The sequence below is a fragment of the Hippopotamus amphibius genome, chromosome 2 (assembly GCF_030028045.1).
Source record: "Hippopotamus amphibius kiboko isolate mHipAmp2 chromosome 2, mHipAmp2.hap2, whole genome shotgun sequence".
In the NCBI taxonomy this organism is placed as follows: Eukaryota; Metazoa; Chordata; class Mammalia; order Artiodactyla; family Hippopotamidae; genus Hippopotamus; species Hippopotamus amphibius.
In genome coordinates, this window is record NC_080187.1 from 200,492,334 (window position 1) to 200,513,612 (window position 21,279).

The 21,279-nt window shown below is 35.9% G+C and overlaps 1 protein-coding gene across 1 annotated transcript in view; it reads right to left on the minus strand.

Moving 5' to 3' along the window:
* ADAM10 (ADAM metallopeptidase domain 10) overlaps nt 1-21,279 on the minus strand; it is a 135,880-nt gene that overhangs the window by 91,204 nt on the left and 23,397 nt on the right. The window contains exon 2 of the mRNA XM_057722546.1: nt 5,348-5,498. Within this exon, the coding sequence (XP_057578529.1) occupies nt 5,348-5,498 (151 nt within the window). The remainder of the gene's footprint in view (nt 1-5,347; nt 5,499-21,279) is intronic.

Below are 21,279 nucleotides of genomic sequence, written 5' to 3' on the forward strand. Positions count from 1 at the left end.
GTACCATCTTAATCCAGGCCATGGCTTCCCATCAGGACTAGTCTCAACGCATTTAACCTTAGTCCCTTCGAAGCTACTCTTCATTCGCAGTCAGGCTAGACTTTTAAAGCTCATAAAGTTATTTACTATCAAAAATCTTCCATGGCTGGGACTTCCCTAGTGGCCCAGTGGGTAAGAGTCTGTGCTCCCAATGCAAGGGGCTGAACTGGATCCCATATGCTACAACTAAGAGCTTGCATGGCGCAACTAAAGAGCCTGCATGCAGCAACTATAACTAACTAAACTTTAATAAAATATAAAATAAAATCTTCCATGGCTAAGTAAAAAACTATAGCACAACTTACAGGGGGTTTAGTCACTTAAAGAACATTAAAAAACAAGGTTGGCTATGAATCCAAATTCAATCTGAGTTGGGTGCTTATTTCGCAAAAGACAGAACTGCAAATGCAACATTTTAGTATCAAATATAACTTACAGTTGAGGACTGTAATTGAAGAATGATGAATGGGCTTTCCTATTACGCATATATCTAATTTCTGACATTTACTGTCTAGGTCACCAACTCGAGAAAATCTGACATTCAGTATGCTATCAGATACAGCCCTGTCTCAGATCAACTTTTAGAGGAAACAATGAATCCTAAGAATTAAAAATAATCAGAACAATACTTTTACACTCTTATTCCCATTCCTTTTTCAATACAGGAGGAAGCTCAGTTTAAGTTTTCTTAAAAACTCATTCCCTCTCTTCTACATAAACCCTAGACAGTGCTTAAAAATGTAAAATAAAAATATTTCAGGTTAAAATCTTATCTAAGAAGCTAAGCTCAGAGCAGTCATCAGCTCTCAAATTAACTTCTTCAACACAAAATTAACATGAACACAACTCAGTTGCTATTTCTTATTCAGTAATTCAAATAGCCAGTAAGCCTTCAAACTTTTAAAAAAGATATTTGTTAGGCTTTTCTGTGTAAAGAGGAATCAGGCAATCAGGCAATAATAAAGAATAGAATATCCTAGAAAATCCACTGCTGAGACAAAGAGTGGTGTGAAATATACTTAAAGTATATGCTAAATGACACTGTATCTGGTATAAAGTAGGTACAAATAAATACCATTTTCCCTTAGGAATTTTTGCTCAGACTTGCTCAAATTTTGTTGGAATAGATTTAAGTGCCAGGTCAGTATTTTTTAAAATTTTGTTTTTCCATATCCATAACAATAGTGTTTTTACACAATTCAAATTTATTCTGTTGCTTTTCTTTATGAGCTGGCATTCATCTGTGCTCCCTAGATTCTCACCTCTGCTTCTCAAAGTGTGCTGGTTTGTCTCGGGAGTTAAAAGCATCCTGGATTTCTGCTACAATACACATGATGTGTCAAAGATAAAGTCCAAGACACTTCCTGACTAACCCCAACTCCAGTCAGGATCCAAAAAGAATATTTACGCCCTTTACAGGTTACCGGGGCCACATTCTCCTCCCCCATCTTTATTGGAGTATAATTGCTTTGCAGTAACAATATTCTGTTAGTTAATGCTGTACAACAAAATGAATCAGCTATATGTATACATATATCCCCATATCCCCTCCCTCTTGAGCCTCCCCCCTCCCTAACCCAACCCTTAAAGTCTTCACAAAGCATGAAGCTGATCTCCCTGTACTCTGTAAGCAGCTTCCCACTAGCTGTCTATTTTACATTTGGTAGTGTGTAAATGTCAATGGCAATGCTACTCTCTCACTACGTCCCAGCTTCGCTGCCCCAGGGCCTCAAGTCCGTTCTATATGTCTGCATCTCTATTCCTGGGGGCCACATTCTTGATACCCTCAAATTTCACAGGTAAGGAAAACTTAAGTCTCAAAATGCAAGAAAACTTCAAATCTAATTATCTGACCATTTATTTTGAATAGTTTGTAAATGTACAGTTAAGCCTATAGGAATAATTGTCTTGTCAAAATCAGAAAAAAGAAAACCCCAAAACATTGCATACACTTAGATAACATTTTGGTATCTTTTATAGTACATACAAATCACATATTAGATGGAAACAATCTTTGATTTATTCATTATGTCCCTAAACAATTAAACACAGAAGCAGAAAAAATAGTTTATTACTGACTAGACAGTGTTTTGAGTTTTTTTTAATTTAGTTACTTGGGTGTTACTAATACATTATGTAGAATTTTAAAGCAGGAAGAGGACTTAATATCTCATCCAAACTTCAAGGTTTTACTAATGGGAAGCTAAGGCTCAAAAGAAGTCTCTAGATAACACATGTCAAGTCAGAAGGGAACACCATTCAGGCTCCAAATTACCACAGTACTCCTTTCTCTACCCCGTTTACGACTATTTCAATACATATATTTCCTATAAAAATCACAAGTTTCTTTACAAAGTAGCTTCCTACTCAAATGTAAATCTATGAAAGGCAGTAAGGTTAGCAAAGTTGTGAGAAGACCAGAAAATAAAGATGATTACCCAAAGTACATAGTGGAAAACAAAATATGAAGGAAATGTTTAAAAATACACATACACACACAAGAAAAAAAATGCAACTTCATGATGTATATGAGTCAAATTATTATGCTTTACATCTGAAATTTATACAGTGCTATATGTTACTTATATTTCAATAAAACTGGAAAAGAAAAAGAGGGCAATGGTTTTTCATGGAATTCTCAAGAATGGACGTTAGGCTTAAAGAATCTCGACATTTCTTCATTTAACACTGGTATTTGTAAACTTGGGATGTGACCCACCCTTTCTTATTTAGGAAACTTGGAAGCCAGGTTGAAAGAAGTGTGTTCACGTGCTTAGACATAAAACCAACAGAACAAAGAATGATTTTAATACTGAAAGACACATACACACATACCCACACCCCACAGAGGCTGTGCTAGTACCCAAAACCAACATTTTGTATATGGTGGGGGAGGGAAAGAAACTTAGCAGGAAATCTATAATTATATTTATCGAGGTCATTTTTGAAGGCCTATTTCAAGGAAAGGGAGAAATAAAATATCAGATCATCACGTTTTTAACTAAGGTATGTTGGAAGGTAGTTACAATAACTATGTTTTAGGGCACAAACTCTGAGACAGTGTGAATATACAAGTATAATAACTGAGACAACAAAGTAAAACTCCTGAATTCAGATCTATTCCAGAAAATGTAGTATATAGTTATGTATACAGTTAAAGAGATTCCTGTTAAAAGTACCTAAGATAACCACTAATACACAGAATGAGATTTCCTGGAACCAGGTCCTTTGCTGAGAGCCTCAGCCAGAAGTAAGTTCTCCCTCCTTTGAATATTTATAGCATTTTATCTATAAAGCACCACATCACATTTTCTTCTTATACAATTACTTATGCATATCTTGCAGTTCCTATCAGAATAATTAAATAACAGTGTGTACTTGCACGCTCTCAGTTACTCTCACACATGTACAAAAAAAAACAAAAGGAGCGAGGCATTTGGTTTTGCCATATGTTCAATATGAATTATGTAATGGAGCTAATAAAAATCTAATGATGTAATAGAAATGTGGTATCCAAACCAAAGGTAGCTAGAATCTCAACTTTTCCTTTTGGCAGCACATCATATTTGCAATACAGCATTAAATTTATTTTGAGATAGTTGCTAAAAACTTAGGAAGGCTTAATGATTGCTTATTATTTCATGGTACCAATAAAGAATGGGTAATTAAAATTTTTTCTGAGATTAAGGGTCATAAAAATTTACATGATTTGCCAGCACTAAAATTTTTATCTAGAATAGATCCTGAAATGAACTTTTTCTTCCTTCAAATCAAAGTAGATTTTATAACTTGAAAGTACTTTTTTCTATAATGATCATTGTTTTGTAATATGAAAATTAAGTAATGCATTTATTTCCTTGTGCAAAATACTTTAAAAGTTTTGTAGCATTTCTTATTATCTGATTTTTTTTCATCCATTAAAATCTTTCTTGAGTGTCTGTAATATAAGAGCAAATAGGAGATACACTAAATAGTAGCAGGTATCCACCTGTGAGGAAGAAAAAGCAGTTACAGAAAAACAAACAAGAAATACTCACATGAAAAGGAAGAGATATCAAATCAATGCCAATGGCATAGATAAGTAATTCAAAGATTCAGAGGAAGTTGTAAATAAAGCTTCAAAGAAGTAGAACTTGAATTGTGTATTAAAAGATGATTGAATTTAAGATAAACGACACAGGGAACAAACTGTACAAGGTGTATTCAGCAAAGAGAAGCTCATTCTGAAGGGAACAGACTCAATACTGGGAAGTGGAACAAAGTAAGTTCAGAATAGACTTGAGTTAATTTACAAAGAATCTTGAAAGCCAAGTTAAGAAATCAAGCTAACAATCATCAATTGAAGACTTTAGAGCAATAAGATGACGTAAAAAAGGAAGCATTTAAGGAAGAGTCATCTTGTAGCAGTATGTAGGATAGCTTTAATGATAAATGGAATGGAAGCTGGGAAACCTATTAGGAGGTGAATAATAAATCAGGGTTACACCCGTAGAAAAAATACAAAAGGAATAGACTTATTCATCACAGCAGGCAAGGCAGAGAGTCTGACAAAGAATACCTGAAGATTCTGTATCTGAGTACTCCTAACAGACAAAGGAAAAAATATGGAGTTTTGAGTCAGCCAGGTCTGGGTCAAATCTGTGTTATGTAACTTAAAAGAAGTTATTTAACTTCCCTAAGTCTTAGTTTCCTTGGATATAAAAAGATTTACCTTGTTTGGGTGTTGAGAGATTAAATAAGAAAATGCATATAAAGCATCTACGTACATGGAATACAACAGCCCTAAATAAATGTGATTTTTACCTCTCTCCTTTGGCTCCCTGTTCTTTAATCCTTAATAATTCTGTCTGGCAATTAAGCAGTACAGTAGGTCATCTGTCTACAACTTCTCATTTTAGAGCTGATAAAACTGAGTTAATGAGAAATTAAATGACTTATTTAATGGCCTACAACCAGCTACCTTCACTGCTGGCACCAGAGAACAGACACATAAGCCATAAAACACATAAATAGTAGCTGGAACCCATAAACATAGACTCTTCTTTAAAGACATGTCCTCTAATAATACAACAGAGGATCTGATTCATAAATTTAAAAACATTTAAATGTGACCGTTTCCTTAAAAATATAAAAAGGGAAATCCGTTTTAAAAGAAAACATTTTTTAATGTATACACCAAATTTCAGTGTAGGCTGAATTTCCAAATGGGGACCTTTCCATGAAGGAAAATTAAGGGTATAAATTTCTTCTCTTAACATGGATTGAATACACGGGCACCTCAGACACAATCAGCAATAAATTTACTCACCTTCCATGAGCATGGAAATCTAGACGTAAAAACTGGTCCTCATGTGAGACTGCTCTTTTGGCACGCTGGTGTTTTTGGTGTAATGAATCCACATCATAAGATAATCCTTCATAATGTCTAATGTATTTATTTAAAGGATTTCCATACTGACCTATAAAAAATAAACAGTTTGAATTAATATCACCTTGTGGCCCATTCTAGTTCTAATATGATTCCATGATTATTCAAATTTCAAATACCTATAAATATGTATGACACAACTGTTTCACTAATCCTAGTACTTTATTTTCATATACTTTTTATTTTGGGGGGGAGGGGGGCACTGTGCCATGTGGCACGTGGGATCTGAGTTCCCTGACCAGGGATTGAACAAGCAACGCCCCCTGCAGTGGAAGCACAGAGTCTTAACCACTGGACTGGCCAGGGAAGTCCCTAAAAGCGTATTATAATGGGAATTTAAATCACACACACAAGTTTTGATGTTAGACATAGGTTTGACTAGGATGTCCTTTACCAGGTTGAGGAAGTTCTCTTCTACTAATATGCTGATAAAAATTATCAGGAAGAGATGCTGACTTTTGTCACTCACTCGTTCTGCATCTATTAAGATGATTATAACAGATTAATCAACAAGGACCTACTATATAGTACAGGGAACTATGCCTTTAACAGAAAAGAACCTAAAAAAAAAGATATACATATGTATAAATGAATCATGTTGCTGTAGACCTAAAACTAACACAACATTGTAAATCAACTATACTGCAATAAAAATAAGTAAATAAATTTTTTAAAAAGATGATTATATGGTTCTTTTTAGTTTATTAATATGGAAAATTAAACTGACTGATTTTCATGGGCAGAAGAACTAAACAGACATTTCTCCAAAGAAGATGGCCAACAGACAGATGAAAAGATGTTCAACATCATTAAATTATTAGAGAAATGCAAATCATAACTATAATGAGGTACTACCTCACACCAGACAGAATGGCGATCATTAAAAAGTCTACAAATAACAAATTCTGGAGAGGTTGTGGAGAAAAAGGAACCCTCCTCCACTGTTGGTAGGAATGTAAGTTGGTGCAGCAACTATGGAGATCAGTATGGAGGTTCCTCAAAAAACTAAAAGTAGAGTTGCCATATGATCCAGCAATCTTACTTCTGGGCACATATTCAGACAAAAGTATAATTCAAAAAGATACATGTACCCACTATGTTCATAGCAGCACTATTCACAATAGCCAAGACATGGAAACAACCTAAATGTCCATCAACAGATGAATATATAAAGAAGATTTGGTACATATACACAATAGAATACTACTTAGCCATAAAAAAGAAAAAATGATGCCATTTGGAGCAACACGGGTGGAACTAGAGAATATCACACTAAGTGAAGTAAGTCAGAAAGAGAAAGACAAATATTGTATGATATCACTTACATGTGAAATCTAAAATATGACACAAGGGCTTGCCTGGTGGTGCAGTGATGAAGAATCCTCCTGCCAAGGCAGGGGACACGGGTTCGAGCCCTGATCCGGGAAGATCCCACATGCCTCAGAGCAACTAAGCCTGTGTGCCACAACTACTGAGACTGCACTCTAGAGCCTGCAAAGCCTGTGTGCCACAACTACTGAGCCCATGCACCACAACTACTGAAACTCACGCACCTAGAGCCCATGCTCCTCAACAAGAGAAGCCACTGCAAGAGAAGCCTGCGCACCTCAAGGAAGAGTAGCCCCCACTCTCTGCAACTACAGAAAGCCTGCGCACAGCAATGAAGACCCAATGCAGCCAATAAATAAAATAAATTAAAAAAAAAAAATGACACAGATGAACTTACCTACAAAACAGAAACAAATTCACAGACATAGAGAACAGACCTGTGGTTGCCAAGGGTGGGGACAGAGGAGGAACAGAGTGGGAGTTTGGGTTTAGCAGATGCAAACTATTATAGAGAGAACAGACAAACAACAAGGCCCTACTGTATAGCACAGGGAACTATACTCAATATCCTGCGATAAGCCATAATGGAAAACAATAAAAAGAATGTATATATATGTACATATACATCATTTCTCTGTAAAGCAGAAATTAACACAACAGACTCCCTCTTGCAAGAGCACCAGAATTACAACTAACTGCTGAACAACCATCGACAGAAAGACACTGGAACTCACCCAAAAAAACCACCCCACATCCTGAGACATAGGAGAAGCCGCAATGAGACGGTAGGAGGGGCGCAATTGCGTTACAATCAAATCCCATAAATGCTGGGTGGGTGACTCACAAGCTGGAGAACAGTTATACCGCAGAAGTCCTGAGGATTCTGAGCCCCACGTCAGGCTACCTAACCTGGGGGTCCAGCAATGGGAGGAGGAATTCCCAGAGAATCAGACTTTGAAAGCCAGCGGGATTTGATTGCAGGAACTCCATAGGACTGGGGGAAATGGAAACTCCACTCTTAGAGGGCATACAAAAAAGTGTGCTCACCAGGACTCAAGGGGAAGGGGCAGTGACCCCATAGGAAACTGAACCAGACCTACCTGCTGGTGTTGGGGGGTTGCCTGTGGAGGTGGGGGGCGGCTATGGCTCACGGAGGAGACGGGGCACTGGCGGCAGGGGTTCTGAGAAGTGCTCATTGGCATGAGGCCGTCCAGAGTCCACCATTAGCTCCACTAAAGAGCCTGTAAGCTCCAGGGCTGCATCGCCTCAGACCAAAGGACCACCAGAGTGGGAACACAGCCCCACCCATTGGCAGACAAGCAGATTAAAGTGTCACTGAGCTCCATGCACCAAATGGGATTAAAGTTTTACTGAACTCCGCCCACTCAGCCCTACCCACCATCAGTCCCTCCCATCAAGAAGCATCCACGAGCCTCCTAGATACCTTCCTCCACAAGAGGGCAGACAGCAGTATCAAACAGTATCAGCAGTATTTCATCTTGTGGAACTGAAAATCACAACCACAGAAAGACACAGAAAATGAAATGGCAAAAGACTTTGTATCAGATGAAGGGACAAGATAAAACACCAGAGAAACAACTAAATGAAGAGGAGATAGGCACTCTTCCGGAAGAAGAATTCAGAATAATGATGGTGAAGATGATCCAGGACTCTGAACAAACACTGGATGAAAAGATCGAAAAGTTGCAAGAAAAGTTTACCAAAACCTAGAAGAATTAAAGAGCAAACAGAGATATGCAACACAATAACTGAAATGAAAAATACACTAGAAGGAACCAACAGCAGATTAACTGAGGCAGAAGGACGAATAAGTGACCTGGAAGACAGAATGGTGATAAACACTGACGTGGGAAAGAATAAAGAAAAAAGAATGAAAAGAACTGAAGACAGCCTAAGAGACCTCTGGGACAACGTTAAATGCACCAACATGCACATTAAAGGGGTCCCAGAAGGAGAAGAGAGAGAGAAAGGACCTGAGAAAATACTGGAAAAGATTATAGTTGAAAACATCCCTAACATGGGAAAGGAAAGAGCTACCCAAGTGCAGGAAGCACAGAGAGTCCTAGGTAGGATAAACCCAAGGAGAAACACACCAAGACATATAGTAGTCAAGTTGACAAAAATGAAAGACAGAGAAAAGTTATTAAAAGCAACAAGGGAAAAACGACAAATAACATACAAGGGAACTCCCATCAGGTTAACAGCTGATTTCTCAGCAGAAACTCTGCAAGCCAGAAGGGAGTGGCATGATATATTTCAAGTAATGAAAGGAAAGAACCTACAACCAAGAATACTCTACTCAGCAAGGATCTCATTCAGATTCAACGGAGAAATCAAAAGCTTTCCAGACAAGCAACAGCTAAGAGAATTCAGCACCACCAAACCAGCCCTACAACAAATGCTAAAGGAACTTCTCTAAGCAGGAAACATAAGAGAAGAAAAGGACCTACAAAAACAACAACAAAACAATTAAGAAAATGGTAATAGGAACATACATATGGATAATTACCTTGAATGTAAATGGACTAAATGCACCAACCAAAAGACACAGATTGGCTGAATGGATACAAAAACAAGACCCATATATATGCTGTCTACAAGAGACCCACTTCAGACCTAGGGACACATACAGACGGAAAGTGAGGGGATGGAAAAAGATATTCCAAGCAAATGGAAATCAAAAGAAAGCTGGAGTAGCGATACTCATATCAGATAAAAAAGACTTTAAAATAAAAAATGTTATGAGAGACAAGAAAGGACACTACATAAAGATTGAGGAATCAATTCAAGAAGAGATAACAATTATAAATATATATGCACCCAATATAGGAGCACCTCAATACATAAGGCAAATGCTAACAACTATGAAAGAGGAAATCAACAGTAACACAATCATAGTGGAGGACTTGAACACCCCACTTACACCAATAGACAGATCATCCACACAGAAAATTAATAAGGAAACACAAGCTTTAAATGACACAATAAATCAGCTTCATTTAATAGATATCTACAGGACATTACATCCAAAAACAGCAGATTACACATTCTTCTCAAGTGCACATGGAACATTCTCCAGGATAGATCACATTTTGGGTCATAAATCAAGCCTCAGTAAACTCAAGAAGACTGAAATCGTATCAAGCATCTTTTCTGACCACAACCCTATGAGATTAGAAATCAATGACAGGAAAAAAACTGTAAAAAACACAAACACATGGAGGCTAAACAATACGCTATTAAATAATCAACAGATCACTGAAGAAATCAAAGAGGAAATCAAAAAATACCTAGAGACAAATGACAATGAAAACACAATGATCCAAAACCTATGGGATGCAGCACAGGCAGTTCTAAGAGGGAAGTTTATAGCAATACAATCCTACCTCAAGAAAAAAGAAAAATCCCAAATAAACAATCTAACCTTACACCTAAGAAACTAGAGAAAGAAGAGCAAACAAAACCCCAAGTTAGTAGACGGAAAGAAACCATAAAGATCAGAGCAGAAATAAATGAAATAGAGACAAAGAAAACAATAGCAAAAATCAATAAAACTAAAAGCTGGTTCTTTGAGAAAATAAATCAATAAACCTCTAGCAAGACTCATCAAGAAAAAGAAGGAGAGGACTCAAATCAATAAAATTAGAAATGAAACAGGAGAAGTTACAACGGACATCGCAGAAATAAAAAGCACCATAAGAGATTACTACAAGCAACTATATGCCAATAAAATGCACAACCTGGATGAAATGGACAGATTCTTAGAAAGGTATAAACTTTCAAGACTGAATCAGGAAGACACAGAAAATATGAACAGACCAATCACAAGTAATGAAATTGAAACTGTGATTAAAAAGCTCCCAACAAACAAAAGTCCAGGACCAGATGGATTCACAGATGAATTTTATCAAACATTTAGAGAGGAGCTAACACCCATCCTTCTCAAACTCTTCCAAAACATTGCAGAGGAAGGAACACTCCCAAACTCATTTTATGAGGCCACCATCACCCTGATACCTAAACCAGACAAAGATACTACAAAAAAAGAAAACTACAGACCAATATCAATGATGAATTTAGATGCAAAAATCCTCAACAAAATACTACCAACAGAATCCAACAACACAGTCAAAGGATTATACACCATGATCAAGTGGGGTTTATCCCTGGAATGCAAGGATTCTTCAATATACGCAAATCAATCAATGTGATACACCATTTTAACAAACTGAAGGATAAAAATCACATGATCATCTCAATTGATGCAGAAAAAGCTTCTGACAAAATTCAACACCCATGTATGATAAAAACTCTCCAGAAGGTGGGCATAGAGGGAACCTACCTCAACATAATAAAGGCCATATATGACAAACCCACAGCAAACATCATTCTCAATGGTGAAAAACTGCAAGCATTCCCTCTAAGATCAGGAACAAGACAAGGATGTCCACCCTCACCACTACTATTCAAGTTTTGGAAGTCCTTGCCACAGCAATCAGAGAAGAAATCAAAGGAATCCAAACTGGAAAAGAAGAAGTAAAACTGTCACTGTTCGCAGATGACATGATACTATACATAGAAAATCCTAAAGAGGCCACCAGAAAACTACTTGAGCTAATCAATGAATTTGGTAAAGCTGCAGGATACAAAATTAACACACAGAAATCTCTTGCATTTCTATACACTAACAATGAAAGATCAGAAAGAGAAATTAAGGAAACAATCCCATTCACCATTGCAACAAAAAGATTAAAATACCTAGCAATAAACCTAACCAAGGAGGTAAAAGACCTGTACTCAGAAAACTATAAGACACTAATCAAAGAAATCAAAGACGACACAAACAGATGGTGGGACATAGCATGTTCTTGGATTGGAAGAATCAACATTGTGAAAATGACTATACTACCAAAAGCAATTTACAGATTCAATGCAATCCCGATCAAATTACCAATGGCATTTTTCACCGAACTAGAGCAAGAAATTTTACGATTTGTATGGAAACACAAAAGACCCCAAATAGCCAAAGCAATCTTGAGAAGGAAAGACGGAGTTGGTGGCATCAGGCTTCCTGACTTCAGGCTATACTACAAGGCTACAGTGATCAAGACAGTATGGTATTGGCACAAAAACAGAAATATAGATCAATGGAACAGGATAGAAAGCCCAGAGATAAACTACAGTCAACTGATCTATGACAAAGGAGCCAAGGATATACAATGGACAAAAGGCAGTCTCATCAATAAGTGGTGCTGGGAAAACTGGTCAGCTACATGTAAAAGAATGAAGTTAGAACACTTCCTAACACCATACACAAAACTAAACTCAAAATGAATTAAAGACCTAAATGTAAGGCCAGACACTATAAAACTCCTGGAGGAAAACATAGGAAGAACACTCTTCGACGTAAATAACAGCAAGATCTTTTTTGATCCACCCCCTAGAATAATGGAAATAAAAACAAAAATAAATAAGTGGGACCTAATGAAACTTCAAAGCTTCTGCACAGCAAAGGAAACTATAAGCAAGACAAAAAGACAACCCTCACAATGGGAGAAAATATTTGCAAATGAATTAACAAAGGATTAATCTCCAAAATATATACACAGTTCATCCAGCTCAGTATCAAAAAAACAGACTGCCCAATCAAAAAATGGGCAGAAGACCTAAATAGGCACTTCTCCAAAGAAGACATACGGATGGCCAAGAGGCACATGAAAAGCTGTTCAACATCACTAATTATTAGAGAAATGCAAATCAAAACTACAATGAGGTATCACCTCACACCAGTTAGAATGGGCATCATCAGAAAATCGACAAACAGTAAATGCTGGAGAGGGTGTGGAGAAAAGGGAACACTCTTGCACTGCTGGTGGGAATGTAAATTGATACAGCCACTATGGAGAACAGTATGGAGGTTCCTTGAAAAACTAAAAATAGAATTCCACTGCTGGGCATATACCCAGAGAACACCATATAGGTATATGCTGGGCATATACCCAGGGAACACCATAATTCAAAAAGACACATGCACTCCAATGTTCACTGCAGCACTATGTACAATAGCCAGGACATGGAAGCAACCTAAATGTCCATCAACAGATGAATGGATAAAGAAGATGTGGTACATATATACAATGGAATATTACTCAGCTGTAAAAAGCAATGAAACTGGGACATTTGTAGAGACATGGATGAACCTAGAGACTGTCATACAGAGTGAAGTGAGTCAGAAAGAGAAAAACAAATATCATATATTAACACATATATGTGGACTATAGAAAAATGGTACAAATCAACTGGTTTGCAAGGCAGAAATAGAGATGTAGAGAACAAACATATGGACACCAAGTGGGGAAAGTGGGGAGGGTGGGGGGGGAAATGAATTGGGAGATTGGGATACCAAATTGTACACTCTAAATATATGCAGTTTACAGATGATTGAACCTGGTGTACCCCCCAAAAAATAAAAAAATAAAATAAATAAATAAATATATGCAGTTTATTGTAAAAGATAAAAAAATAAAAACCTAAAAAAAAAAGTGAACTTTCTAAATCACTGAATAATAATAGGCCTTTGACATAAAGGGTAAATGACTTGATTTATGGCCTTAATATATTAATTACTAAGACATTTGCTTATAGAATGATAAATGTACACAGTAATCTATGTTATAACATACTTAAATTTTTCTTTCAGTAGTTTCATATAAAGGAAAAAAGTTGAAAATGGTAATACCCATAGGACAAAGTTTATATGCTATTAAGAATAGCCTATGTCTCATTTTGGTACATTTGATTTTTCTTCTAGAGTTAAAACTTTGACAAAGATGGTTCTAAACAAAGCTTCTTTATAAAAAAAAAAGAAATTAACACAACATTGTAAATCAAGTATACTTCAATTTTTTAAAAAATTGTTCATTTTCTAATGTGAAACCAACCTTGCATTACTGAAATAAATCCCACTTGATTATAATATACTACATCTTATAATATTGTTAGATTCAATTTGCTATCATTTTGTTTAGAATTTTTGTTATCTATGTTCATAAGAGACACTGGTCTGTAGTTTTCTTGGACTGTCTTTGTCAAGTTTTGGTATCAATATAAGAAAAGGCTTTGAAAGTATTACCTCTTCTTCAATTTTCTGGGCAAATATATGTAGAATTGGTATTATTTCCTCCTTAAATGCTTGATAGAATTCACCAGTGAAGCCATCCTGGCCTGGAGTTTTCTTTGTGAAAGGTTATTAATGACAAAGTCAACTTGATATATAAACTATTCCGGTTACCTACTTAAGTGACCTTTGGCAAGAATTTGTCCATTTTACCTAAGCTGTTGAAGTTACGAAGATAAAGCTGTCTGTAATATTTTCTTATTATGTTTTCTATATCTTTTGAATCTACTGTGTGATGTTACCTCCCTCATTCCTGATATTGGTAATCTGCATTTTCTCTGTTTCGGTCCTGATCAGGATAGCTAGAGTTTTACTGATTTTATTGATCAAGAATCAATTTTTATTTCCTTTGATTTTTCCTTCATTATTTTTGTTATTTCTTTATTTTTCACTTTGATCTTTATTTCTTTCCTTCTGCTTATTTTAAGTTTAATCACTCTTCTTTTTCTAGTAAAGACCATTGATTTAAGACTTTTCTTTTCTAATCCAGGTATTTTAGTGCTATAAATATCTCCTTAATACTGCTTTAGCAGCATCCCACAGATTGTTATGCTGTGTTACCATTTTCATTCTTTCATTCAAAGTTCAATATACTTTCTAATTTCTCTTTTGATTTCTTCCACGATTCATGTACTATTTAGAAGTCTGTCATTTAGACTGTAAATATGGAGAATTTTTCAGTTATCTTTCTGTTACTGACTTCTGATTTAATTCTACTACACCTAGAGAACATACTTTGTATGACATGAGTCTTTTTACGTACATTGAGACTTATTTTATGACCAAGAATATCATCTATCCTTGCAATGTTTCATGCACACTTGGAAAGAATGTATATTCTGCTGTTAATAGATGAGTGTTCTAGAAATGTCAATCTCTACACTTATTGAGTACAGTGTTTTATAAATGTCAACCAGGTCAACTGGCTGACAGTGTTGTTCAAGTCTTCTATATCCTTCATCATATTCTATCTACCTGTTCTATTACTGAAAGTTATTGAAGTCTCTATCTATGATTATGACTTTTTCTATTTCTCCTTGCAGTTCTTTGCTTAATTGATTTTTGAAGTTCTATTATTACATGCATAAATGTCAGCGATTGTTATGCCTTTTGGATTAATTCACTCCTTTATCAATTATCAATTGATCTTTTTTATTCTTTGTAATAATCTATGTTCTAAAATCTACTTTACCTGATATTAATATAGTCACTTTTTTTTTTTTTTTTTGACTAGCATGGTATCTCTTTTCCATCCTTTTATTTTTAATCTATTTATGCCTATGCATTTAATGTGAGTTCACTGTAAGAAGCATAAAGTTGGATTTTGCTTTTTGGTCCAATCTGATAATCTCTGCCTTTTAAATGGAGTGTTTGGGTCATTTACATTTAAAGTAGTTACTAATATGGTTAGGTTTAAGTCTATCATCTTGCTATTTATTTCTGTTTGTCCCATCTGTTCTTTGCTCCCTTCTCCTTTTTGGGAACTAATTTTTTTTTTTTTTTGTAATTCTGTTTTTATCTCTTCTAGCTTATTAGCAAAACTCTGTTTGGTTATTTTACTGGCTGCTTTAGGGGTTATAAATATACATCTTTAACTTAGCTACCTTCAAGTGATATAACACTTCAGGGATAAGAACCCCAAATTACTATACTTTCATTTCTCTCTCCAGGTCTTTAGACTACTGTCATCATATCCTTTACTTACTTATATCTTATAAAGTGCACAATACATTGTTATCGTTTTGGTTTAAACAGACAATTATCTTTTAAGAGATTTAAATAACAAGAAAAAAAAATCTCCATTTCTCATTTCCAGGGTTCTTCATTCCGTTGTGTGGATCCATATTTCCATCTGGTATCATTTTCCTTCTACCCAGATAACTTCCTCTAACATTTCTTCTGCTGGTGAAGAACTCTTCCAGATGTTGGATGTCTCAAAGTCTTTATTTTGTATTCATTTTTGACAGATATTTTCACTGGGCACAGAATTCCAGGTTGACAGGTTTGTTTGTTTTTCTTTAAATATTTTTAAAACCCTGCTGCACTATCTTTTCACCTGTATTCCTTCTGATAAGAAATCTGTCATCCTTACCACTGCTCCTCTGAATGTAATGTGTCTTTCCTCTCTGTAGTGCTTTTAAGATTTTCCTCTTTAATATTGGTTTTGAGTAATTTGATTATGATGTGCTCTGGTTTCTTCATATTTACTGACCTTTAATTTCAATAAACTCCTTGCATCTGTGGGTTTATAATTTTTCAATTATCATTTCAATTCTTTTTCACTCTCCCCATTCTACCCACCCCCACCTACCCACCCAAGGACTCCAATTACAAGTATTTTTAAGTTGCTCAAATTCTTCTCACAGCCCACTGATGGGTTTTTTCATATTTATCAAAAATTTTTTTTTCTGTTTCATTTTGAATAGTTGCTATTGCTGCCCCCTAGTTCAACAACATTCTGTAATGTCTAATCTGTTGTTAATGCCATCCAATGTGCTTTCCATTGAAAACACTGTAGTTTTCATCTATAGAAGTTAGATTTGTGTCTGTTTTAGACTTTTATGTCTCTCCTTAACTTTTTAAACATGAAATACAGTTATAACTCCTTCAATGTTCTTGTCTGCTAATTCTAATATCCACAACATGTATGGGTTGGTTCCAATTGATTGCTTATTCTTCTTGTTACAGATTGTGTTTTCCTGCTTCATTGCATGTCTCATACTCCTTCACTGAATGGACCCCATAAGCTGAATTTCACCCTGTGGGAGCTGGACTTTTTTTGTATTCTGATAAATACTCTTAGGCTTTGTTACAGGACAAAGTAAAGGTGGTTAGAAACAGTTTGATACTTTTGGGTCTTGCCTTTATGATTGGTTACATGGGTCTCCAGCAGCCTTCAGTGTAGGGCTAATTATTCCCTACTACTGGGGCAAGACATATGAGTACTCTATCCAATGCTCCATGATTTGTGAATCATGAGTTTTTCCAGTCTGGCCAATAAAAGCAAGCACTATCTCCTGCACTATGTGAACATGGGGCGCTGTTTCTTTCCCTGGCCTCAGGTAGTTTCCTCACATATACACACTGATCAATACTCTGCCAAACACTGCAGGGGAAAGTTCTGCAGATCTCAGGGATTCTCTCTCTACGCAGCGCCCTTCATTCTGATATTGTCTGCAAATTCTAGCTGCTTTGGTCCCATTCCATCTCGACTCAAGAGTTTGTTGGTCTCCACCTATGTTCCCTCTTATAGCACAAACAAATTGCAGATGGAAATTCATTCCAGGCGGAAAGCTGGAACAATCATTGGTCTCGCTTCATTTGTTTCCCCTTTCTTGGGGATCATGTCCTTCACCACCTGGTGACCAAGGTCTTATAAACCATTGTTTCCCACCTAATGTATTGCATAAAGCCTAAATGGTCCATCATTAAACTTTCTGTTTATGCATTCAGTTGCTGGTCACTATATGGTTAAGGATACAAATTCTTAAGTCATCTGGGTTTAAGTTCTGCGGACTGCACAACAAGGTAAATATACTTAACACTACTGAACTGTACACTAGAAATGGTTAAGGTAGTAAACTTTATGGTGTTTTTTTATTAGAATAAAAAAATTATCTGGGTTTGAATCCCATTACCTTCATTTATTAGCTTGTTTCCCTGATCAAGTGGAAAACTCAGCTTCATTTTCCATCCTTAAAACAGAGAGAAGCAGAATATCTCTTTTTTAAGGCTGCTACAATGATTAAATGATTTAAGCCATGTGTGACAATTAGCAAAGTGCCTACCATACAGTGAAGGCTCAATAAATTATTCATAGCCAGCACCATCTCTTCCCTCTCCTCCACTTTCTTTTCCGCCTTCTCCCACACTTGTCTTTGAAACCTATATACACAAATTGAGGCCATACATTCAGGAATAAAGACAGAACAAGGTTTGAATTATGACATTTCCTCACCATGACTACATGATCTGGGTAATTATTTAACTTTTTTGAAACTTCAGGGAGTTTTTTAATCTGTAAAACAGAGATAACACTGAATACCTTAAATGCAAGTAAATTGCTTAGCACAAAGGCTAGCATGAAAAGACCATTTAGACTACTGAGTCATTTCACCACACTCTTGAATGCACTGTTCTCAAGAGAAGTGACAGAAATGGAGTCCAAAACTAGAATCCACAGCCATCTTATAACTAGCAAGAAAAGACACAGTGAAACCAAGGTATAAGAGAAAATAAAACTTTCTGGTATGTAACTTTTAAAAATCAGGAATAAGTAATAGAATCATATATTGTACTAATGCATTTTCCATATTCCTTAAAAAAGTTTATATGTGGATTTTTAAAAACACCCCACACAAGAGAAAACATCGAGAAAAAAATCAAGAATGGGGAAGTTGTACTATGAGAACTTTAGGGCAGTTTCTTTCATTTTCAAAATCAAAGTAGGATTACTGAATTGTATTTCTTTCACGTGGACTGAGTAGTCACAGTACAAACTTAGCTTTGCAAAGTTACTGCTTCCACTCCTTTCTCAGCACCAAAAAGTCAACTTTTTAAGTCACAGTGCAGATAAAGTATTTTGCCACTTTTGATAACTTAAAACAATAACTATGGCTGTTCTGGTAAAGCATAGGTGATAAAGGCTCAATTATTTACATGGATGGAACACTTTGGGGAGAGTTATTAAACAAAGTCATCTTTTCTCTGTCCCACACACAAAGGAATTTTATAAAGCAACATAATGTCTATTTTCACTTGTAAAAGCCCTGAGTAATGACTTTCAGAATATTTACAACTGAAATAAAACATGATTCGCAGGGTTTAATTGGGAAAGTTAAAAACGCTACCCAGGGACATAGAGTTAACAAGTCTACTTCATTATCAGCTTCTCTGTAAGACCTATGTTTCTTTGTTAACTATGCCTAAATATCAGTATTTATGATATGATCATGGTAATACTTTCAATCCTTGAAGATAATGTATTAAATGAGGGAATCCCCTGGCAGTCCAAGGGTAGGATTCAGCACTTTTCACTGCCAGGGCTTGGGTTCAATCCCTGGTGGAGGAACCAAGATCCCACAAGCCACGTGGTGCAGCCAAAAAAAAAAAAAAGGTACTAAATGAAACTCTATTATGCAAGTTCTCCCTCCAATACCTAATGAAACAATGGGGGAACCATGGGAAAATATAACTATAAAAAAGCAGCCCACCTTCCCACATTAAAAAAAAAAATCCTCAAGAACTAAAACCAAATAAGAAAAGGATATAACCAGTGTGTGTCAGAGCTGGCTGATACAGGCTCATGAGTGCCAATTCTTTTCCCAACTCTGTTCAATGACATGTTGGTAGCTTGAAATCAGTCATGGGTGGAGTATTTATACTATTGAAATTAGAAATGGCTACAAATCAGAGGAGTTTCTTATTTTCAAGAGAGCCAGTGTATTAATACAACACTGTATATAACTTAATGGTATAGTCTTCCAAACAAGTAGCCAAGGAAATAAACAAAATACTCTAATGAGAAAGTGGAGAAGCACACACACTGAACTCCTGATGCTGCCCCGAACCCTCAGAAGCCATACAATTCACCTTTTTGAAAAATCTAAAGAGAACAGAGCCCTGGAATTCTCAAAAAGGTTGTATATGATCATGAGTCTTGACTGTAGAAAAGCAGGTAAAACAAATTAATCAGCCTCTCAAACTATGACTTGAAAAAAAAAATACACTTGTCTCAGAGACAAACAAAAAAGAAGTTACACATATTATATCACAGAAAAAAAACAACAAAGAGCCTTACAACCATGAACATGTCAAAACATACCAAAGCAAAAACAATGAAAATAAAACAAAAACAGAAAACAACAAAAAAAAATCAAAACCAAACCAAAACAAAACAAAGAACAACAACAAAAGAGGGAAAAAAACCCAACTGAGAAGGAGACAAAAAGCACTTGGAAACAATCTGGGACAAACTGAAATCAATCAGTCTTGGATGATATTAAGGAATTCTTGTTAATTTTCTGCAATACAACAACACTGTGGTTATGGAGTAGGAGAATAATCTGAATTTGGGAAGGTGTATTTTGAAATACTTAGGAGTAAAGTGACATGCATACTTTTCACTGAACTGATTCCCAGTGGGACAAAAAAGAAAAAGGACATAAACTGCTGTCAGTTTCCACTTCTGACTATATTGGAGTAAGAGGAACTAAATTTAACCTACCACCATAAACATTCAGAAAACTTGACAAAATACATGGGAGGATAAACAAATGAGGTAAGATCTACAAATGGCCCAACTTAACTACCCAGAAGCAGTTTCAGGTCAATATGCAGGGTAGAGGAACACCGAGCCTGCCAGTCTTGCTGAACTGAGGAGACAAGTAGCTGAGTTCAGAGAGGCCAGGCATTTAGAATTTGTGGGTCAGAGTGCCAAAGAAGAGGAAGCTAACAGAAAGGGAGCTCAGAGATCTAAAGAAGGGTCCCCTTACATGTATGGAAGATTTGTATCTGATCATCATGTGAGAGAATCAACTATCCCAGGCCAGAAAAATAAACCACAAAAAAATAAGCAGAACAATCTTAAAAGCTTATATAGATAGGTCTGGGAAGTACTCCTATTCCCACCATCCAAAGAAGAAAGACCTATAATATACAGAGCCCTGGGTAGAGCCCTCAGGAAAACTTCATCTTATTCACAGGGCCAAATTAGCCATAGACAAGGATGTTTGGGATCCACCCTAACAAAGCTTAAAGGCCATCTTCCAAAGGATTCAACTGATTCCAAGTAGTTTAACTGTACACCAAGAAAAAATCTGACCGTGTTTAAAGGCAAGACAAAATCAAACACACAAGAAAAGTAAAAATCAAGAATGATCTGCATCCAGTCAAAAATTACCATGCATGTAAAGAATCAGGAAAGCATCTTTTTCTCACATTACTGGAGAAAAAAAATAAGACATTAGAAACAGAAACTGTAGAGATGATGGAATTAACATACAAAGAAATGAAAAATTATCATGGGCTAATAGCTGAAAACTAGGGACCAAAAAAACTTTAAAATCAGCTGATGGGTTAGGACCAAAAGAGCTAGAGAAAAAGACACGTTACAAACAGAGGAACAAAGGTATACATGACAGCATAACTACATAAGTCAGAAGATAACTCAGCAACATGTTTAAAGTACTACCAAAAAAAAAAATCTCAACCTAGGATTCCATACCCAGTGAAAATATCTTTCATAAATGAAGATGAAGGGAAAAAATGGTAAAATCAACCCTTT